This window comes from Oryctolagus cuniculus, chromosome 17 (assembly GCF_964237555.1).
Source record: "Oryctolagus cuniculus chromosome 17, mOryCun1.1, whole genome shotgun sequence".
Taxonomy (NCBI): Eukaryota; Metazoa; Chordata; class Mammalia; order Lagomorpha; family Leporidae; genus Oryctolagus; species Oryctolagus cuniculus.
This window is the reverse complement of record NC_091448.1, coordinates 47,734,079-47,757,683: the sequence shown is the minus strand read 5'-3', so window position 1 is coordinate 47,757,683 and position 23,605 is coordinate 47,734,079. Positions and strand designations below refer to the sequence as shown.

Here is a 23,605-nt window from a genome sequence, read left to right as displayed (position 1 = left end):
TACCGACAGAGGGAGAGAGAGAAAGGTCTTCCTTCTGCTGGCTCATTCCCCAAATGGCCACAATGGCTGGAGTTGGGCCAATCTGAAGCCAAGAGCCAGGAGCTTCTTCCAGGTCTCCCACATGGGTGCAAGGGCCTAAGCACTTGGGCCATTCTCCACTGCTTTCCCAGGCCATAGCAGAGAGCTAAATTGGAAGAGGATCAGCTGGTACTAGAATTGGTGCTTATATGGGATGCCAGCACCACAGGCAGAGGATTAACCTACTGTGCCACAGCACCAGCCCCTGAGAGCTCTATTTCAGTGTCACAGTATCTCTTCTGGGCCTACCATATGGCTAGCTGAAAATTCATTATTACTATTATTCAGTTGGTTTAGTGTGACACTTCATTTTGTTGAGCTGTGGAAACTGAAGCCCTTTGCATCTCAATTGTGTTGGAGTAATTTGGAGTACTTTTAATTGTTAAAGTATAGAACTAGTTCTTTTTTTTTTTTTTTTTTTTTTTTGATAGGCAGAGTGGACAGTGAGAGAGAGAGACAGAGAGAGAAAGGTCTTCCTTTGCCGTTGGTTCACCCTCCAATGACCGCCGCTGCAGCCGGCGCACCGCGCTGATCCGATGGCAGGAGCCAGGATCCAGGTGCTTTTCCTGGTCTCCCATGGGGTGCAGGGCCCAAGCACCTGGGCCATCCTCCACTGCACTCCCTGGCCATAGCAGAGAGCTGGCCTGGAAGAGGGGCAACCGGGACAGAATCCGGCGCCCCAACCGGGACTAGAACCCGGTGTGCCGGCGCCGCAAGGTGGAGGATTAGCCTATTGAGCCACGGCGCCGGCTTTAGAACTAGTTCTATAAGGTCCACCTATCCTTAGTTGGAGGGCTGCCCTCAAGCTTCTGATAGGTGTAGTTCTGGAGTTAAGATTGAGTGTCAGGCCACACTGCCTTTTGTGTAGATTATATAATTGGGTAGAGCAGTAGCAGTATAAGATAGATAGGTTCTTTGAGTACTTTGCTCCCATTAACTGAGCCCCATTTCTTTTTTTTTTTAAAGAGATTTATTATTTGTTTATTTGAAAGGCAGAGATACAGAGAGAAATAGAAAAAGAGAAGTTTTCCATCCGCTGATTCCCTCCCCAAATGGCTGCAAGGGGCAGGGTTAGGCCAGACTGAAGCCAGGAGCTTCTTCCAGATATCCCATGTGGATGCAGGCGCCCACACTCCTGGGCCATCTTTTGCTGCTTTCCCAGGCTCATTAGCAGGGAGCTAGATCAGAAGTAGAGCAGCTCATATGGGATGCCAGTGCTGCAGTTGGAGGCTTAACTTACTGTGCCACAGTGCTAGCCTCTGAGCTCTATTTCAGTGTCACAGTGTCTCTTCTGTGCCAACCATATGGCTAGCTGAAAATTCTAGGGGTATTTTAGTTTTTGGAGCCAACCATCTGACTCATTCATCTCTCTCTTCGTTTATCACCTCTTGATAATTTCTGTGTCCTGGGATAGAGAAATGTGATCTCGGTGAAGGAGATCACAGTCCAGAGCTGTGCTTACCAATAGATAGCCACTAGTTATATGTGACTGTTTAGTTAAATAAGATGAAATAAAACTCAGCTCCTCAGTTACACTAGCCATCTTTATTATACTAGCTTATCACCCAGTGGTTACCGTCATCATAGAAAGTTCTGAACAAAACTCGTCTTAAATCCTGACAGAACTCTGATTGCCTTTGAATTGTATTTATTTGAGTTGCCAAATTACCCTCTATAAAGAGATGAATTTAAGTTCTCAGAGATAGTCATGAATATGCTATTTCCTTGCTACGTTAATATTAGTACACTATTTTTATATTAGCACTGTTATTCTTGTGAGTTTTTTTGTATATACTACCTGGGTAATCTGTTTAACCTCTATCAAGTCCATAGGTTTTAATAGGTTCTTACCAGTCATTTGTTGTGTTTGGTACTTAGTACATACCTAATGCTAAGTTATTTAAAAATATATGAAAGGAAATGAAAAAAATTTAAAAATATTGAAAGGAAATAAACTAAGAGCATCTAAATTGTCTCTGAAAATGAAATCAGTGTTTCATTGAGTTGTAGGTCTTTAGAAAGATTCATACTTGTTCTGGGCCACTGCTGGTCTTGAAATTAAGTTACTTGAAACTAGAACCATTGGGATCGTGATTGTCTCAAGTATGGAATGATTGTCTGTCTTTCCTCTCTTCTCTGTCGCCAGTGCCATCTCAGCAAGAATCTCCTACCTTGTCTGTGTTCCTCTGTGCATTTGTCCCCACCCAACCCTCCTACCCACCAAAACCCTACATGTTTTAAAACAACCATAATGATTTGAAAGGCAGAGTTGCAGAGAGAGATCCATCCACTGATTCACCCCTCAAATGGCCACAACCACCAGGGCAGGGCTAAGCCAAAGCTAGGAGCCTGGAACTCCTTCAGGGTCTCCCACGTGGGTACAGGGGCCCACATGGGTGCAGGGCCATTGTCTGCTGCTTTCTCAGGCGCATTAGCAAGGAGCTGGATTGGAAATGGAGCAGCTGGAATGCAAACCACTGCTCCAATGGGATGCTGGTGTCAGGTAGCAGCTTAACCTGCAGCTCCACAGTGCCATCCCCCAGAATGACCTTTAAAAATGTTGGATTGTCCTTCTCGCTTCAGTAGCTTTAAATGAGATCCATCTCTGTTACCAGGATTTCTGCAACTTGACCCTGCCTGCTTCTTCAGCCATCTCTCACAGAGTCAAGTCATCTAACCATGCCAGTGTAGTGTTCCACTCTGGGGACTGTCACACATGCTGCTCCCTTTGCTTATGACACACCAAGGTGTGACTCTGCCCTCTCCAAAATCAACTGATTAATTTCTTCAACTGTCAGGTTTCAACTCAGGGTCTCCTCCTCTGAGAGGATTTACTTCTGTTATGTACCTGCTGTGTCTTTCTGTTGCATCTTGTTCTTTTCCCATCATGGCACTCTTTGTTTCACTTAACACAACAAGGATTATTTCTACCTTGCTCACTGTGCAGTATGCTGTACATGGATCATACCTGTTTTATTTGATGAGTAAATGGATGAACCAGTAGTATGAAAAGGACCTCATATTTTATATATTTATTTATTTGAAAGACAGAGAGACATTGTGGCCCCTCAGTTACAGCCTGTTGACCCATTCACTTATAAGATGAATTTGTGCTTGTGTATATGCCCTTGGAGAACTATTTTTTGGTTGCTCACCTGATCATAAAGTGTCAGCTTCACCCATTTCTTTTTCTTTCTCATTTCTTATGGTGTACACACAAGGTGTCCCAGCTCCCTTATTTTTGGGGTCGATGGGTATGAAAGTTCCCAGGCACTGAGAGAGATGAGTCAGAAAGAAGAGTCATTCAGAAAGTAACCCAGTCAGAGCAACAGTGTTGCCCTTTGGCTGAACTTTCTCTCTCTTTTTCTATATACCTTGACATGCTAAGCTGGTGGCATTTTTGAGTTGATTGCCATAGATTGTCAGATCCTAGCACAAGGGATTCATGAATCCTAATTTGGCACTTTTCCTTGATTTAGGGGTGTTTTGGGAAATGTCTAGAGGCCTTTTGGCCCAAGTGAAATCTTTACTGGCGTAGGTGTGTTCTCTTTCCACCCTGTCACTTAGTCCCATGGTGGCTTCTATGGCGGAAACGTGGAGAGCCCCATTTCTATTTCTCTGAAGCCTTTGGAGCGTTTGATTTCAAAAGCTTTGAGAGCAGCAGTCTGTTATTTGGTATCATTTGTGCTATCGTGGAATAGGATGATGCTTGCATACAAGCTGGAGAGAAAGATTATATTCTGTTAGAATCATATGCTTATGGGCTTTTAGCACCAGGAGGAATGCTATTGGTGATACCCCTGAGATGGTAAGAAGTGGGTAGATATGAGGATGTTCCAGGGCTGGGGGTTCTTTTAAACTCCACTCCTCACTGCTGCCCCTGTCTACTTCATAGCAAGTGAAGAGTCCTTGCTGTTTTCAGTACTTGTGTGCAGTAGTCCTCAGGAGCTGTGCAGTGGAAAACTTTCCTGGCACATTAGTGGTGTAGGTGATTCAGCCCAGGAATCAGCAGACTTTTCTGTAAAGGGCCAGTTAGTAAATATTTCAGGCCCCCTGCTGTAGCTGCTCATTCTTGACTTTGTGGGAGCAAAGCATCCACAGATAATATGTAAACAGTGAGTATGGCTGTGCTTCAATAGAAGTTTATTTATGGACACTGATTTTAAATTTCCTATCATTTTCATGACATGAAGTATTCTTTCTATTTTTTTCAACTTTTTAAAAAAAGGTAAAATCCATTCTTAACTTATGGGCCATGCACAAACAGGTAGCAGGCTAGATTTGGTATGTGGGTTGTATTTTGCCAACCCCTGATTCAGCTCAGTGCTTCCAAATCTGGCTGGCTTCCAGAATCACCTGGAAACCTTTAAAATTGCTTATTAGAAGTTCCCTTTACTTCTTCTTGAGAATTCTGATTCTTGTAGGACTGAGCAATCTACATTAAAATTTATTTTAAATTATTTTTTACTTTTAGAGAGAGAAATACATAGGGACAGAGTTCTCTTATGCTGGCTCACACCCCAAATGCTGCTAATGGCCAGAGCTGGGCCCGGATTGGAGCCAGAAACTCAATCCAAGTTTCTCACATGGTTGGCAGGAACCCAGTTACTCGCGCTGTCACCATGGCCTCCCAGGGTTTGCATTAGCAGGAACCTGGAATCAGGAGCAGAGGTCGAGTAGAACCCAGGCAGTCCAGTGTGGAATGTGAGCATCTTAATCACAAGGCTAAATGCCTGCTCTGGGAATCTGTATTTTTGACAGAAGCTGTTCAGGTGGTACATTCACTTGGGGTTATAAAATCACCAACACTGATGTCACCCAGCCTTCTCATTTTACAGTTGACGAAACATCTATAGAAAGTTGTTATGACTTGCCAATGGTTACATAGAAAATAAATAATATAACCAAAATTTGAGTTCGGATTTTCTACTTTGAGATTGTGGTCTTTGTTCAAACCATTCTGTGCTATTCCCTCCTCCCCAGTAAACACACAGCAATAAATACATATTTGTGACTCCTTTTATTCATACCTGCTGCTGATTTTCCTCCTGAGAGCCAGCCAGGTACTCTGTACTCAGCTGTCCCTGTGTTTACTGGCTGCGTTTTCTGTAGCTGACTGCTGATTTGACATTTAGCCCAATTTCCCTTCAGTCTGCTGGCTTTCACTAGGAGAGATAATAAAGTAATAGCAGGTGAATTGCCTTAATGATGTGTCAGACTTTGTTGAGACAGCACTAACCTGCAGTGCAAGTCTGAGAGCCATTCTTTCAAGGGGTGCATTGGTTCAAAGAGTTGGTTTTAAAAGGCACATTTTACACTTAAGTTCACTTGGCTGAGATCCAGCCATCTAAGAAGAGCATCTATACATGGAGCTCATGCTTAATTACAGCTAATTGAGCTGTCATTCTGCCCAGGACAGTTCAGGGGTGGAGAAAGTAGAGGGTGAGGAGTAATCGCTATCCCTGCTGTACCTCAGGTGCGGCTCACTGGTCCAAGTCAAAGATTTGAGGATTGATATTGATTTACTCTGTCTTCCTACAAGACATTTGTGTCCTGTCACTTGGCTTGCCTTTAATTCCTTCTTTATCTCCTGGAAAGAGAAATGCTGAAAGTATCAATAACTTTAGTCTCTCCTAAATAATTATGGTGTTACTGGTAAGTTTCCACATTTTGAGTGCCAGATCCCCCTTCCTCACTTTCCTTATTGTTGTCTTAGATCTCACCCTCCACTCCTGGGACTTTCCCTTTCTAAGTGCAGTGACAGTAAGGGAAACACAGTGCCTCCTGGCAGCTTTATAGTTGATAAGCCTTGTCTTAGGTTTTGGAGCATAAATGGGAAGTTGGCAGGTCGGGGACGGACTGTTTATCTTTGCTCTTAGACTGTAAACTCTTTGGCAAACGGGATTCAGTCTTGTTGGTTTGTTCTTTCTTCCTGGCATAGGAGCACAAGGATGAGGGTGTAATATACAGACAACTTTACCAATATACCCACATCCTCCTCCACCCTGTGGTCTCGGTGCTTTACAGAGACTGATAAATGGGTCTTGGTCAGATGCTCTGAAAGCCCTGGACATTTTACTAACAAGTTAAATTTCCCATAAGTTGAAATTAGGTTTCTACCTATGTTGTCTCATATTTAAGAAAATAAGCCCCTCTTAAAATGCAACCAAGTTCTAAGAAATATTTGTATATATAAAAATAGAGGAATGGCATTGTAGTGTAGTGGGTAAAGCTGCTGCCTGCAAGCTGGCATCCCATATGGGTGCTGGTTTGGGTCCTGGCTGCCCCACTTCTGAGCCAGCTCCCTGCTAACGTGCCTGGGAAAGCTTGGGTCCCTGCACGCATGTGGGAGATCTGGAAGAAGCTCCTTTCTCTCCCTCTGTCTCTCTGTAACTCTGCATTTCTCTCCTGCCTTGCTTCGAGGTTCATAAAACACCTAGACCCAATTCTGAGTTATGATTTCCAAGTTATATAAAAACATATACTCCTCAGAGTACTTTAATTTGTATTACTTCATTTCATATGAAACTTTCAACTCAGAGTTAGGTATGTCTGTGGTAGAGATTCCATTTTACAGTTGAGGAATAACCCAAAACATTGTACTTAGTGTATCCCACCGTTATGGCAGGGCAGACTTTATTGGGAGTGTCCAGAGTCCTACCCATCCAATCACTGCCATCTGTGTCTCTTTGGCTTAAGCTCAGGAATCCACAGTGAATTAATTGGTTTTGGTCATAAACTAGGAGCCAGAGAGGCCTTTAATAATTGTACTACTCTCCCAGGGTCCTGTATCCAGAAGCATTTTTAGTCTCTGGTGAACACTAAGTATAAACGTGCAAGGGATATTTGGAAGCAGATAGTTTTACAATTTGAGGTGTAGCATTTCTTTCTCCTCCTGAGCAAGACCATCGATGAAGATGTATCATTCAATGAAACAGTTTCAGAAATGGAAGCCGAGATTTAGTCTTCCCTGACTGTTTAACTGGTATCAGTTAAGAAGTCTCTAGATGTTCTGACTCAGTGCTTGCTGACTCGATGCTGTCACCTGTGAATGTGGTTTAGGCCCATTCTGATCCACACGTAACAGATCTGTTCCCTCCATGTATTGTACCTTATCTTCTGGATGCATCTACATTTTAAACTTCTTTATGTATTGAAGTAATATTGATGACAACAAAGAGAAGGTGTGTTTAGGGTAATAGATACTCTCATACTAAATGAAGCAGTGGTTCTCATTAACCAAGATCAGGATAATGTGTAGTTTGAAAAAAGTTCATAAGGTTCTTTTCACTCCCATTTAGTTGAAAAACAATGCATTGAAATCCACTTTTTTACCAGATAGCTGAATTACTTAATTCAGATAATTAGGTATTCTTTATCTGCTACCCTAAAGGAAAGATCTTTGAGAAGTATAGGTAGAACCATGATGTTACAAAGCCTCTGTGGGCTCATGTTTTATTCTAGAAAATATGGTGGTTTGAGTTTCCCACTCAATCATTAAGGAGAACTTAAACTACTTTTTAGGTATCTTGTTTCTTCTTCATCAGCCCTTCATTAAATGAACTCACCATTTCTCTTCCTGAGATAGATGCAGTATAAAAAAAGGAAAACTATATTTGCAATCCAAAGAACTAGATTCAAGGTTTTTGTTTTTGTTTTTATTTGTAATTGAGAGTCAGAGAGAGAGAGAGAGAGAGAGAGAGAAAGAGAGATAGCTCCCATCAGCTAAATGCAGTGCCTACAAAGGCTGGGACTTGGCCAGTCCATAGTAAGGAGCCATGAACTCAATTCAGGTCTCTCATGGGTGGCTGGGACCCAAGTACTTGCATCATCACCTTCTGCGTCCCAGGAATGTGCATGAGCAGGGAGCGGGTCCTTGAACCCAGACACCTCTGTGTGGGATACAGACACCCTAACCGTCAAGTTAGGTGGTCATGTTCTGACTCTGCCATCACTGGTTTAAGATTGCTTGGATTTCTGAGTTGTTTTGGGACTGGGGGAATGGTATTAGGCTTGAATGAAATGGGTTAGTATCATTCTGTTCCTGTACCCTTTACATTTAAATAGGAATAATGTAACCATCTCATAAAAGATTCCTTCTGCTTGTGAATGAGCAAGCCAGTTTATGACCAATAGCTATGAGAAGAGAGATAAGTGAGATAATATAGGAATAGAGAGGCAAGGATTTAGCCTAGCAGTTAAAATTCCTTTATCCTATATGAGAGTATCTGGGATTGATTCTAGCTCCTGACTTCAGCTTCCTGCTAATGCAGACCCTGGGAGAGAGCAGTTATAACTCAAGTAATTTTCTTCCTGCCTGCCACATGGGTGACCTGGATTGGGTTCTGGTTTCCTGGATTTAGCCTGTTGGTTGTAAGCATTTGGGTAATGAACCAGCCAATGAGAGCTCATTTTCTGTCTCTGCCTCTTGAAGAAACAAGAAAAAATAGAGGATATATATTTGTATATTCCTACCTTTTTATTTGAAATAATTTCATACCTGTGGAAAAGTTGTAAGAATAATGGAGAACTACATATCCTCCCAGATTCTCCAGTTGTTAGCATTTGACTTCTTGCTTTTTTTTTCCTTAAGATTTTATTTATTTATTTGAGAGGAAGAGACAAAGAGAAAGGTCCTGTATACGCTGGTTCACTCCCCAAATGGCCGCAACAACTGGAGCTGAACTGTGCCGGAGCCAGGAGCCAAGAGCTTCCTCTGGGTCTTTCCACATGGGTGCAGGGGCCCAAGGACTTAGGCCATCTTCTACTGCCTTCCCAGGTCATAGCAGAGAGCTGGATCGAAAGTGGAGCAGCCAGGATTTGAACTTGCACCCATATGGAATGCCAGCACTGCAAGGCAGTGGCTTTACCCACTACGCCACAGCACTGGCTCCCTAATTTAACCTTTTATACAATCTGTTAACATATTTCCATAGTGTAGAAAGAACTGGGGCTTGGGGAGGTTACATCATTTGACTGAGATCCCACAGCAGGTAAATGGCAGATGTGGAATTCAAATACAAGTCTGGTAGGAAGGTCCTTGTTTCTCACATCTTCCTTTGCTAGTAGCTCTAGAGACCTGCATTCTAACCTAGGTTTTGCCACTATCATCAGAATAGCCACAAACAATTTATTTTGAGGCTGTTCCTCACCTTTCCCTTCAGTTGATAGAACCCAATATCCCTGGCCCTGACTCACTTTGCTCTAAAAACAGGTTATCTTTAATGAAGTATCCTGAGTTTTTTAACTATATAAATCAATTTTGAGCTAGAATTGCTGATAAAGTCATTTAAGGAAAAAATAAAGACTGATTCCTATATGTAGTTTGATGACAAAGTCATTGGTGAGGTAGGAATGTGTACCCCTTTTATCAACCTATTTCATATATAGATGGAACCACCATAGTTTTACAAGGGGATAAACCAAAGAATATTTCATGTTGGGCAGACTGGGTGACAGACTGTTACTTGCCCTAACCATCCTCCTTAGATCAAAAATTTTTTTGACCTGGGGTCAGCATTTGGCCTAGTAGTTAAAACTCCTGTTAAGATGCATTCATTGGAGCACCACTGTGGCAGTAGTGGGCTAAGCCTCCACCTGGGTGTCGGTTTGAGTCCTGGCTGTTCCACTTCTGATCCAGCTCTCTGCTATGGCCTGGGAAAGCAGTTGAAGATGGCCCAAGTGCTTGGGCCCCTGCACACACCTGGGAAGAAGCTCCTGGCTCCTGGCTTTGGATCGCTCAACTCCAGCCATCTTGGCCATTTGGGGAGTGAACCAGCAGGTGGAAGACCTCTCTCTCTCTCTCTGCCTCTGTCTCTCTCTCTCTCTAACTCCACCTACCATTGAAGTAAAATAAGGAAATCTTTATTAAAAAAAAAAATTGCTTGCATCCTAGGGGTCAGTGCTGTAGTGTGGCAGGTAGAGCTGCCTCCTGCAATACTGCCATCCCATATGGGCACTGGTTTGTATCCTGACTGCTCTACTTTGAATCCAGCTCCCTGCTCATGGCCTGGGAAAAGCAGCAGAGGATGGCTCAAGTGTTTGGGCCCTGCCACCCATGTAGGAGACCTGGATGAAACTCCTGGCTCCTGGCTTTGGTCTGGCTCAGCCCTGGCTGTTTGGTCATCTGGAGAGTGAACCAGCAGGTAGAAGATCTCTGTCTCTCCCTCTCTCTCTGTAACTTTGACTTTCAAATAAATAAACTTTTAGAAAAAAAATTAAAAAGATGCTTGTGTCTCATATCAGAGTAGCTGTGTTCAGGTTCTGACTGCTCCTGGTTCTAACTTCCTGCTAATGCAGAATTTGGGAGGCAGCAAGTGATGGCTGAAATAGCTGGGTGTTGGCTACTCATATGGGAGACCTGGATTGAGTTCCTAGCTCTGGACTCCAGCCCAGTCCGGCCACAACCACCACAGGCATTGGAGGAATGTATTGACTGATAGGAACTCTGTCTATCAAATTTGAAAAGTTATAAATTTTTGACTCTTCTTCCTGGCTGACTACAGGGCACTGGGAGACCAGGGAAGATGACAGAGACATCTGGTATTTAGATAGTCTCCACTTTGGAGTTGAATTGTTTTGCTCAGAGGGAACTCTTCATTTTGTTGGAAATAGATTTTTTAGAACTTTGGATCAAGTTTGTAAGTTGGTGGTTCATGGGTCAGACAGATATGACTAGCAAGTATGTGTTCGGGACTTGCTTAATGTTTAGATTTTTTTTTAATACTAAACAAAATTTTAAAGCCAGAGGATTTCACATAAAAATCCAGATTCCAGTTTCCAGTTTTGGGCCCTATATGTGGAGAATTTGGCTAGAACGAGTGGGTAATAGCCATAGATTGCTACTATCCCAATGAACCTACTTCATGCCTTGGCTCCTGTAGACATGTGAATTTTCAGCTCCAGACCTGGAACTTGAACTCCACATTTATTTTATGTTTTAATTTATTTTTTTAGTTACTTGGGAGTCAGAGAGAGAGAGAGAGTGTGTGTGTGTAAGTGGGAGCATGTTGTCATTTGCTTGTTCACTCCTCAAATGTCTGCAGTGATGCGGGGGTTGGTGAGCTTGATGCTGGGAGCTAGGAACTCAGTCGAGGTCTCCCTTGTGGATTTTAGGACCCCAACTACTTGAACCATCACTGCTACCTCCCAGGATCTGCATTGGGTAAGGAGCTAGAGCCAGGTACTGAACCCAGATACTTTTTTTTTTTTTAAGATTTATTTATTTGAAAGGCAGAATTACAGAGAGTCAGTGGCAGAGAGAGAGAAAGGGAGAGAGATCTTCTATCTGCTGGTTCATTTCCCTGATGGCTACAATGGCTGGAGCTGGGCCAATCCAAAGCCAGGAGCCAGGAACTTCTTGCAGGTCTCCCACATAGGTGCAGGGACCCAAGCACTTGGGCCATCTTTTACTGCTTTCCCAGGCCATAGCAGAGAGCTGGATCAGAAGTGGAGCAGCCGGGACTTGAACCATCGCCCATATGGGATGCAGCACTGCAGGCGGTGGCTTTACCTGCTACGCCACAACCCTTGCCCCTGAACCCATATTCTCTGATGTGGGACATGGTCATGTTAACTGCTGTCTTAACCACTAGGCCATATGCCTGCACTTGAACTCTAATTTTAAAAGTTTATGATGTACAGTTTGATGTGCTGGTTAGTGGTAGGTTACCTTATCACTGATTATCAAAGAAGAGTCCTGCTTTCCTGGAAAGGTAGGAAAAGAGCTCATAAATAAGATAAAGAGATTTATCCAAAATCACTGTTAACCTCCTTCTGTCAGAGTTCATTTCTATGATTAAGGAGCCAGAGTGACTCCGGATCTTAGAAAGCAGTAGTCATCTTTATATCCTGATTATTACTACCAGTTCATTCTTTGATTCCCTGCACACAGGCACCACTGCCAGCAGAGGGCGCCGTTCTCTCACCAAGCCTACTCTCATCTTGGCTCAGCTGAGCGGCAGCTGTTGGGCATGTGCCCTGGATCTCTGTGAGAGTTTGGGCATGTCCATTTGGTTCCCATCCCTAGTGCCCACCCCTTAGGCCCTGGCCAGGTTTTTGTGTCACTGGGGACTCTGTTCAGTAACAGGAAACTGGGGAAAGTTTAATTGTTTTCTCCTCTCCCTTTTTCCCATGCAGCTGAACAAAAGGTTCATCCTCAGTTTTCTCCATGCCCATGGGAAGCTGTTTACCCGGATTGGGTAAGTGTGCAGGATGTTTATTTTATTTTCCTACATTACAAGTCATTTTGGAATTTAATATTGTTAGCAACTAGACTGTGTTTGTAACTGAGGGCACAGGGTGTGAATTCTTAGAGGTCTCCACCTTCTCTTCTCTTCCCTTCACCCTCTCTCCTACTGTGCTCATGAAATTAGGGAAATATTGCCTGCTACCTCTTTGTCTGTTCTTTCTCCACCTCTACTAAGACCCCCCCTTAAACACAGTCTTTCCCAGTCCCCACCCCCAGTCCCTCTGGGTTTTTCTTTCCCCTGCCTTCCGGCCCAGTCCCCAGTGCGCTCCTCAAGGCAGTCCTGCTAATTCCCTGGGTGCACTGCCAGGGATCCTCCTTGGGGAGAACACTGTCCACAAATCTTCTCTCATTTTCTTTCCTCCATGTCCTTCTGACCCCTACCCCTTCCTTCTCTGCTCAGTTTCCTGTCCCATATTGCTTATCTCAGTAGATGGCAAGACTGTTGTAAAGTGTCATCATCCAGCCTGGATTCACATATGAATCTCAGGGAGGGTAGTGTGTGCATAGCCCTATTACTGTACTTCTTTAATCCCTGGGAAGTGGTTAAGTTTGGAGAATTCTGTGGTGGTTCAGAGTTTTTCCTCACTGTGAAAATTAGTGCTCCTAACTCCTGACATAATGCTTGCACAACACACTAGATGTGTGCTGATGGCTCTCTTGTGTAGGCTCTCTCTCGGTACAGGAGAGTAAAGGAAAGAATAGGTGGCAGTTCTCCACAGAGGTCCTACTAGATGGCAATTGTATCCAAGTGAGTGGTTTGTTGTGAGCCACCTTTGGAAGGGATCTGTTTGGGATTCTGAATACCCCGGTTGTTGTCGGTGCTTCCTTTTCCCTGTCTGTCATAACTTTGTAAGCTTGTCCATTAATGCTCTAGTAGGCTTCTTTAGTAAGAAGAGGAGCTGTGTCATTTCCACTCAACTTTTATGCTTTGTTGAGAAGCTGAAAGGCTTTGGCCTGCTTGAAGAAACATTGCTCCATGGATGGTGAACTAGAAGCGTTCTTTATTGCATTTCATTTGGCATCAGTCTGGGCAAGAGTGATGGTGATGGCCATTGCAGGGCAAGGTTTTGTTTTGTTTTTCTCCCTTTTATTATTTATTTAATAGAAATCCCATTTGCTGGCTTATTCCCCAAATGCCCACATCAGCCGAATCTGGGCCATGCTGAAGCCTGGAGCCAGGAACCTCATCCAGGTCTACCTATGTGGGTGATGGGGATATAACTGCTTGAGCCACAAACTGCTGCCTCCCAGAGTGTAAATATTATAATTATGCTGGAGTTTGGAATGGAACTGGTACTCCAACACAAGCATTCTGATATGGGATGCTGCATCGTAACTGCTACACCAAATGCTTGCCCCGGGGACTTTTTATTTTGCTTTGTTTTGTTTTAAAGATTTATTGATTTATTTATTTGAAAGGCAGAGTGATGGGGTTGGAGTGGGGAAGGAGACAGAGAGAGAGAGAGGGAGAGAGAGATAGAGATTGAGATTGATCTTCCATGGGGCCAGCATGTGGCATAGCGGGTTGGGCTGCCACCTGCAGCTCCAACATCCCATATAGTTCGAGACCCAGCTGCTCTACTTCCAATGCAGCTTTCTGCTAATGCGCCTGGAAAAGCAGTGGAAGATGACCCAAGTGTTCGGGCCCCTGCACCCATATGGGAGTCCAGGGTGAAGATCCTGACTCCTGGCTTCAGCCTGGCCCAGCCAAGGAGTGTGCCAGTAGATGAAAGATCTCTAGCTCTAGCTCTAGCTCTAGCTCTAGCTCTAGCTCTAGCTCTAGCTCTAGCTCTAGCTCAGAGAGAGAGAGAGATCTGCTGTTTCATTCCCCTAGTGGCTGCAACAGCTAGGGCTGGACCAGGCTGATGCCAAGAGCCAAGAACTCCATCTGGGTGTCCCACATGGATGGCAGGGACCCAAGTGCTTGAGCCATCATCTGCTGCTTCCCAGGCATATGAGCAGGAAACTGAGTAGGAAGCAAAGGCGAGAATGAATCTGGGCACTCTGGTATCGGATTCTGCCCTCCCCAGAAGTGGCTTAACCTGCGCCACAATGCCCATGGTGGAGGGGAGTTTTTATTTGAAATAACTTGGGAAAATTGGAGACATGCCAAAAGGTGAACCTCTTATCAGTCCAAATAATTATGAAGTAATTTATGTAGGAAAAAGAAACTAGATGCATCCATGCTTCCCTCTCTTGCATGCTGTGCTTCCCTCTACCCACCAGTGTAAGCTCCACCTTGGCAAGTTTTTGCCACGCTGTTCCGTACTTAGGTTTATAAGAGGTGCTCAGTTGGATGGCACCGCAGCTCGCTAGGCTAATCCTCCGCCTTGCGGTGCTGGCACACCGGGTTCTAGTCCCGGTCGGGGTGCCAGATTCTGTCCCGGTTGCCCCTCTTCCAGGCCAGCTCTCTGCTGTGGCCAGGGAATGCAGTGGAGGATGCCCAAGTGCTTGAGCCCTGCACCCCATGGGAGACCAGGATAAGTACCTGGCTCATGCCATCGGATCAGCGCGGTGCGGCGGCCATTGGAGTGTGAACCAACGGCAAAGGAAGACCTTTCTCTCTGTCTCTCTCTCTCACTGTACACTCTGCTTGTCAAAAAAAAAAAAAAAAAAAAAAAAAAAAAAAAAAAAAGAGGTGCTCAGTTAATATTTAAGATATGAATGAACGAATCTTAAGATCGAATGGATTGTGAAAAGACTGGAGAGAATGACTGAATAGGCTGTAGTAGACCCAAGCCAGTCACTAGTGAATGATGCAAAGAATGGATGGGGGGATGGGGTGCACCACCTGTAGTGCTGGCATCCTGTGTGGGCACCGGTTCAAGTCCCGGCTGCTCCACCTCCGATCTAGCTCTCTGCTATGGCCTGGGAGGGCAGTGGAGGATGGCCCAAGTCCTTGGGCCCCTGCAGCCGCGTCGGAAACCTGGAGGAGGCTCCTGGCTCCTGGCTTCAGATTTGTGCAGCTCCGGCCATTGCGGCCAGTTGGGGAGTGAAACAGCGGAATGGAAGACCTTTCTCTGCCTCTCCTGTCTCTTGGTAACTCTGACTTTCAAATAAGTAAATAAATTAAAAAAAAAAAAAAAAAAAAAAAAGAGTGGATCAGGGGCCGGCACTGTGGCGTAGCAAGTAAATCTGCCGCCTGCAGTGCTGGCATCCCATATGGGCACTGGTTTGAGTACCAGCTGCTCCACACTTCCAGCTCTCTGCTATGGCCTGGGAAAGCAGTAGAAGATGGCCCAAGTGCTTGGGTCCCTGCACCCATGTGGGAGACCCAGAAGAAGTTCCTGGCTTCAGATCAGCGCAGCTCCATCCTTTGCGGCCATCTAGGGAGTGAGCCAGTGTATGGAACACCTCTCACTCTCTCTCTACCCCTGCCTCTCTGTAACTCTGCCTATGGATTAAATAAATATATTTTTTTTCTTTAAAATGGATCAAGTAGGGGACCGGTGTTGTGGCATAGCAGGTTAAACTGCCACCTGCAAAGCTGGCATCCCATATGGGTGCTGATTGGAGTCCTGGCTGCCCCACTTCCAAATTAGCTCCCTGCTAATGTTCCTGGAAAAGCAGGAGAAGATGACCCAAGTGCTTTGGGCCCTGCACCCACATGGAAGACCCTGAAGAAGCTCCTGACTCCTGATTTCAGCCTGGCCCTGTGCTGGCTGTTTCATCCATTTTGGGAGTGAACCAATGGATGGAAGATTTCTCTGTCTCTCCTTCTCTCTCTGTAATTCTGACTGACTTTCTTTCTTTTTTTTTTTTAGATTTATTTATTTACTTAAGAGGCAGAGAGAAAGGTCTTCCATCTGCTGGTTCATTCCCCAAATGGCCATAACAGCTGGAGCTGGGTCAATCTGAAGCCAGGAGCTTCTTCCAGATCTCCCGTGTGGGTGTAGGGGTCCAAGTACTTGGGCCATCTTCTACTGCTTTTCCAAGCCATCAGCAGGGAGCTGGCCTGGAAGTGGAACAGCTGGGACTCGGTCTAGTGCCCATATGTCATGCCAGAGCCACAGGTGGATACTTAACCTACTGCACCACAACAGTGGCCCCATCTGACTTTCAAATTAAATAATTTTTTAAAAGATTTTATTTATTTTATTTGAGAGGTAGAGTTACAGACAATGAGAGGGAGAGACAGACAGAAAGGTCTTCCTTTCGTTGGTTCATTCCCCAAATGGCTGCAACGGCTGGAGCTGCGCTGATCCGAAGCCAGGAGCCAGGCACTTCTTCCCCGTCTCCCACGTGGGTGCAGGGGCCCAAACACTTGGGCCATCTTCTACTGCTTTTCCAGGCCATAGCAGAGAGCTAGATTGGAATTGGAGCAGCCGGGACTAGAACCAGCACCCATATGGGATGTCGGCACCGCAGGCTGAGGATTAACTTACTGTGCCACAGTGCCATTCCCATAAATACGTTTTTTTTTAAGTGGATTAGGTGACTTCAATCTGATCTTATGACACAAGACATCACAGCAGGAAATACTGTTGTGCTGCACTCCAGATAGCAACTGATGGTGCTCTCACTCCTTACTGTGGTATCTTTTTTAGTTCTTATTTTTTTTTTCACTAGCTTTTCACTTGATGTTTTCTCTCCTTGTTTTCCTTTTCCCATGTTTGTTCATTTTTTCTTGTGTCATGTTGCTGTAAGACAGGACTATTGACATTTTGAGCTGATAACTTGTTGGGCTCTCCTTTGAATTAAGTATGTTCAGCAGTGTCCTTGGCTTCTCTCTACTACATGCCAGGAGCACACCTCGCCTCTCGAGTTGTGATTAAAAATGTTTCAGACTTTGCTAAATGTTCCCTGGGGTGCAAAATTGCCCCTCTCTGAGAACCACTATTCTAGGTATTTCTTGCTCTGCCAGAGACTTTTAGGACTAAAAATGTTATAAATCTTGGTCCCAAATGAAGGAATATTTAGCATATGTTTTTATTAAGTTATGCATTAATTAGGCCTCCCCCAACCTCTTTTTCAAATTCTTATATTTAAGCACAGATATTTTAGAGGAAGTTTAGAAAAGAACCAATGATTGAAAACCTGGAAAAAGATCTGGAGGCCAAAATTAATCTTAATAAAATTAACGTAAAAATATTTATATAGAGACAGCTGTAGGGTGCCCTGTTTTTAAATATAAAAGAATTATAACCAGATTTTTATGGGATGACAGTAAAACAGGCTTATATTGTGGCTGGAGAGCTTTGCATTAGGTGTAAGAAGATTTCTCAGAGGAACTATGTTTGGGAGTTTTCTTCTCTGGGGGTCTTTAGAAAACAATAGGTTATCTCATTTGCCTGACATGGTTTACTTTGGTTCAGATCATTGTATAAAGTCTCTTCATTCCTTATACAACATTTTGTTGTCAAGACAAAGCCATTTTCACCTTTATAAAAATGAGTGATAGTAGCTTTCAGTGAGGAATATAGATGTTAACTTTAGGCACTTCAGTCCCTCAATGAGAGCTCCTCTTATACTATCCTGATTGTTAGAGAGTTGAGCCTCAGATTTACTCAGGAAGGCAGGAACAGCAATAACATTTCTACTGGGGGGAAAAGTGTTGAAGTCTGTAAGACTAGAAAAGCAAGGAGCGCAAGCCACACACAACATCATGGACTGTTGCCTAATTACCAAGAAGATGTGAAATGTGGGAGGCGTTGAAAACGAATTAAGACTGAGGAGATTGTAATGGGGAGCAGCTGAAGGCACATCACTGTCCCTCCCGCCCGCCCGCCCGACTTCCCGAGAACGAGAACAGCCCGGCACTGCCCTCACCTTCTTGGGCTGCTCTGTGCCTCATGTTCCACATTGCATCAGCAAATGCTTGAGTGCCTACTGTGTGCCAGACACGGCCTCCTACTCAGCACCGGCTGGCAAGAGGGTCAGCACTTTAGATGAGCTTAGGTGCCAGGAAGAGTTTGTTATTCACCACTTACTAGTTTTAGGACCACGGGAGTAAACAAGTCAAAGCTTCTGTGGGTGGCAGTTTCCTTATCAGTGGTTTAACTAGATGATCTCTGAGGTCCATTCCAGTCCTTAGGTTGTATGGCACTAGGATCATTTTCTCTCATTTCCACTCTGTCCTGTGCTGTTGATTTTTGGTTTTGGTTTTGTGCTCCTGGATTGCCCCTGTCTTGCTTAGCTTTTAAAGGTTAAGAAGTTGAGAAAAGTTAGGAAGCCTGATTCTTTTCCACGGAGAATGTTGTCTGGCCCAGCTGTGTTCCGCAGCGTCTGAGGGATCGGTGCTGCCCCGTTAGTCACTGTCTGACTCACTCTCGGGTCTAGGTTCCAGTGTTGTCTGAAAGATTGGTTTCTTGAAACTGCTATTCAAACAAGACAAGGTGTCTGCAGAGATCCCTTCGCAAGGCAGCCACTTAAATCAGTGAAATGCATCTCCTGAGAATGATTGTCCCTTCTGCAGTTTTAAGAGTAGGGACGGAAGACTCAGTCAGGGTGCCATATGGCTCCTAACCGGCGCTTTCCTTTGGGAGGCAGTCAGACCTGCACTTGGAATCCACTGAGAGGTTGGGAAGCCGGCAGGCTATAGACTCTTGATTTGTAGCAAATAGAGTAATTTTGCTGTTGAAGTTATCGCTTTAGTCTTTACTCGCTCTCCTATGCACAGCTGTAAATTCCCTTGAAACTCAAAGACTGACATTTATTTTGGACTTAGAATTTTAAAAAATGTAATATCTGTGTTTTGATTTTTTTTTTTTTGAAATTAACAAATGTTTTAAATATTCATTGTTGGAGGGATCTTTTTTCTTACCATATAGTGCTCACTGTAAAATATTTAGAAAACTCACAAAAAACAAGAAAGAAAAAAATTACTTGTCCTCTTACTGCTCAGAGGTAACTATCTACCATTACCACTGGTGTATACATTTTCAGTCTTTTTCTCTGTGTACTACACTCACACACACTTACTTGCTTTTTACAAATATGTTTAGAAAGAGATCATACTAACTTGCCTTAAAATTATTTCATTTAATATATATTGAACTTTCCCCCACATGATTAAAAACATAATATCGCTTTACAGCAATTGTGTTCAGTATGTTAATGTCAGCCCAGTTGTGTCCTGTGTTGGGCGTTCTAGGATGCTCCCAGGTTTTTGCTGTTACAAATGACTGTCTTTTGTGCTTTGTGTTTTTCATCTTCCTCCTCTACTGCTGCTGGCTACTGTAGTTTCTTCTTGTTGGCTAAATTTTTATAATTATTACTTAAGTAATGCCCCCAAATCCTTATGCAAACACAACATTACAGCTAAGGCTAAAATTTCTTTCAGCTATCCTCCAACCCTGTGCCTTATACTAGACATCAGGTTATGTGTTTCTGCAAACCTGTTTACTGAAGTTTACATGCTATGCTATGAGTATGTGCCCATAAAAACACATGATTTTATTTTGTGGGCTTTTTTCCTAAACATAGATTGTATACCATCACTATCTGTTTTAGTATGATTTTTTTTTCGTAAAATAGGGTGGAACAAAGTTGATTTCCTCAAAGAGAAAAACATAAAACTACTTACAGGTAGTCTGGGGCCAAAATCAAGACAGCATGTTGGTGACAAAACTGGTAACCAAAGACTTTGTTGTTGAGTCCTCAGGAGGAAAATTTTTTACTCTGTGTTTCCCTCAGTTATTGCCTAACAAAACTGATTGCCTGAGTAGATCCTCCTTCTTTCATATCTCACATTTGAAGTTGTTCTCAACTTATATTTTATGCATTTTATTTTTTTCTTTTGTTTTGATCATGTTGAACTGGTTGCAAGGCAAAGAGTGTTTTTTTATTTCCCCCAAACTTTTTTAACAAAGAGAATGTGGATGTTTGACCAGCTGCTCATTTGAGACTTCATTCTGACCCAGGGAGTGTTAATGGGTCTGTTTCAATTCCCACCCTGGGGAAGAGGCTTCCTCAGACCATCTGGCCCACGTGACACCTCTGTCCTGTCGTTCTGTGCTGGCTCTCTACCGCCTTTCAACACGGAGACACATGGCTCTGAGACTCGCCCAGTGTGGCTGCGTTTCAAGCAGAGTGAACTCTGCTACTCTCGTAATGAGAAGTGCTAGCCCCCCTCCCCACCTCCGACCAGAAAGAGTGCTGCACAGTGTCAGGATTTAAAATGAAACCTTTGTTATAGCCCATGGGGAAAAATGGATCCAATCCAGCCCCAAACATATCACTCTCTGCCATTCCAAATCTACCAAGAGTTTTAACGGCTCTAAAACTTTTTAGAGGACAAAAAAAGAAAAAGTTTTGTTTTGTTTTGTTTGGGGGGAGGCACTTGAAATGGCCTGTGCTGTGGGGGGACAGATGCATGGCATGTTTTGTACCAATGAAAATGAGGCTAGCTCAGCAGAGGGGAATTGGAATGTAAACTGTAATTGACCCATAGCCGCGGCATGACTTCTGGGCACTAGAGGGTCAAGATAGGAGTTGCCATCCAAGGGTGAAGAATGAAGATTGCCAAAATTCCAGAAAGCTCTGGAGTTTTCTAATCTGGGGAGGGTACTCTTCAGTGGGGAAAGGGCCAAGGTGCTAGTGAAACTAGAAGGACCTTTCTTTAGGACTTGAAAATCTTACATCTTTTGAGAAGGATTCCCTTCTATGTGGCTTTCTAAAAACCGTTTATTAATCTAGCCTAGAGCCATTCCCCATACAACCCCTTAGTGTACCGTGAGTAGTTTATTTGGTTGGGGAGGGGGTGAGGGTGGATAAAAGATACTTTGCTGACCACGAGTTGTTCGTTGGGCATGGCCCTAAGGCCCAGTGTGCCTGGTTTCTCTCTCTAGCACTAAGTTTGAATTTGCTTTTTTATTTCTGAGGACTTCAGCTGTGGTTTGTCCCTATTGCCAAAGGAGCTTCAGGCATGCACCACTGTTTGGGATCCAGTGGCCACATTTGGCAAGCAGTGGCTTGAATGACCTCTCCTTAGGAGCCCTAGGTCACTGGCTGGATTTCTGCCTCCCTATGTTACAGGCTCTTCCTGTATTGGGAGTGGCAGTTGGCCAGGGCATTATATTTCCACTGGCCTGAAAACATACAGACCCTGATGAACAGAGGCTTGTGAGAGGGTAGGACAGCCATGTAGGAAAGAGGGAAACAGACATTGGGGTCCTACGTCTAGGACTCTTCAAGGGGAGATTAGGGATCTTTCAGTAGACCAGTTAGTGTGATCACACCTAAGAAGACAACAGTGGAACTGTGTCAGGTTTCCTGAAGTAAATTCTGAGTAAAGACTCTCTAGATTCATGTAACTCTTTTTATAGAATACAGTTTTCATACCAGAGAGTTTGGGGACTGTAAGAAAATTTGTTCACTATTTAGAAAAGCTGCTTGTTTCAGGGAGAGAATCTTTAATATCAGCTTGAGTCCAGTGATTGCCAGAGGTTAGGAAATAGCATACCAAAGCAGAATAACATAATGATTTATCTAAGAGTTGCATTGTTTCCATCTCTGAGTCCCGAATGCTTTATTCTTTCTCAAATTTGTTCGAAATTACAGGATACCAAGGAAGTTTGTGAAAATAGCAAAGAAATGTCCTGGGCATTAGTTGTCTGCTTTTTAAGAGGAAGGAAAAAAGGGATAGAGAGAAAGAGCGCGCGCGAGAGAGAGAGGTGTGTGTGTGTGTGTCTACACCAAGTGCTCTCAGGGATATGCCTCACCAGTGGGCTTGCTGTTACCTGCAGGATGGAGACATTCCCTGCAGTGGCTGAGAAGGTCCTCCAGGAGTTCCAGGTGTTACTGCAGCACAGCCCCTCTCCTATTGGAAGTATCCGTATGCTGCAGCTTATGACCATCAACATGTTTGCTGTACATAACTCCCAGTTGAAAGGTAAGGAATGTCCAGTTTCTTTCTCTTTACAGATAGAAATTAATCTAGCCTCCTTCCTGTGCTACCATACCGCTACACACACACTGCCCTGTCCACCATTGCTGCTTGGATCTTTAGTTTCTTCTCCAAAATTTCTGACTCTAGTGCTTGAGTGGGATGGGAGGAGGGAATCATGGGTATAGAGCTTAATTTGCAAACCTAGAGATGCTGTTGCACATCTGGCCATGCTAAAGGCAGCAGCAAGGCCTCTTGGAGGCTGCAGACCCAGAGCCTCTCCCAGGGGAGAGGCATTGTTGAAATGTTTCATTGCAGAGACCATACGCTTGGCAGGGATTGGGAATAGCTGTTTCTGGACTCATGTACCCTGTTTGTTCAGTATGGAAAAGTCTAGTTCCCTATGGGATATCCCTTGTGGGAGCCTGCCAGGGAGCAAGAACAGAGAATTGATGAGCTTTGGTGACTCAAATCTGAAAGCACAAAATCTACCCGACCCAGAATTAGAGTAGTATGCTAGTGTGCATTCTGAAACACTTCTCTTAACCCTCTTTGGAGTTGTTTGGCAGGGTGGAAAGTGGTAGATGGGAGTGGGGGTAGGGTGGGGAGCTTGTTCTGATGACCAGGTCATAGTCAAAGGATGTTACCAGAATCTGTTCTGTTCCCTCCACCCCACTTAGATAAGGGTGTTGTGGTTTGCCCTGATGGAAATATGTGTAGCATGGAATTGGCATTATTTTTTGTGTTTGTTTGTAAGGAGGATTTGGTCCACGCTGCCAAGAAATCATTTGAAAGAATTGACAGAGAGTACTCTGTCCCAGGGCTAGCAGGTTATTATCTGAAATGCCAGGAAGTAGGAATTACCCTATGGAGACTGTTGTAAAACAGACCTGTTGTTTCTGGACTGAGTGTTGCAGGTTCTCTTGTCATACTTTTCTCAACCTGTTTTCTCTCTCTCTGAGCTTGACGTAGTTCCCTTCTCACTTGTACCTGGGAGTTATGCCCATCTTACTGGCAGGGAACGTCCCTGATTAGTAAGTATGCCACACCTTCCCTGAAACATGGCTCCTCTGGGACCCAGCAAGGGCCTTTGCTAGTCTCATCTGAATCTGAGAGAATTTCCTACTCTTATGCTGCCTGCTACAGCATTTAGAATTGCCAGCATAAGGCATGATGCAGAGACTCAGATGCCTTTTAGAACTTGGCTAATTATTCCTGAGATGGCTATTTGTTTAAATGGCCTTGAGGAAAAATGGAGTACTAGGGGCCTACACTGGTTTCCAAAAAGGAGAAAATAAAGTTTGTAAAATGCTGTCCCGGGAAACTGTAAAATGCAAAGGGGAGGGAGCTCCTGCTCCCCAATAGGAGGCTCACTAGACTCTGAAGCAGGGACCTCCTGAGATGCCCTCGTCTTGGTTTTCCTGCTTCCCATGGAAAACAAACCTTAGCGA

General features: G+C 44.1%; 1 protein-coding gene across 9 annotated transcripts in view; it reads left to right on the top strand.

The window, feature by feature from the left end:
• The window catches only part of SMG6 (SMG6 nonsense mediated mRNA decay factor), a 262,938-nt gene that overhangs the window by 48,152 nt on the left and 191,181 nt on the right, over window positions 1–23,605 (top strand). For 8 of the 9 annotated variants that reach the window (XR_007911238.2, XM_051824498.2, XM_002718880.5 and 5 more), the window contains 2 exons: window positions 12,217–12,278; window positions 22,015–22,160. Coding sequence is in view for 8 of the 9 variants with exons in the window: in XM_051824498.2 (XP_051680458.1) it covers window positions 12,217–12,278; window positions 22,015–22,160 (208 nt within the window). In the remaining variant the exon portion in view is untranslated. The remainder of the gene's footprint in view (window positions 1–12,216; window positions 12,279–22,014; window positions 22,161–23,605) is intronic. The other variant, XM_051824501.2, reaches the window with a different exon arrangement.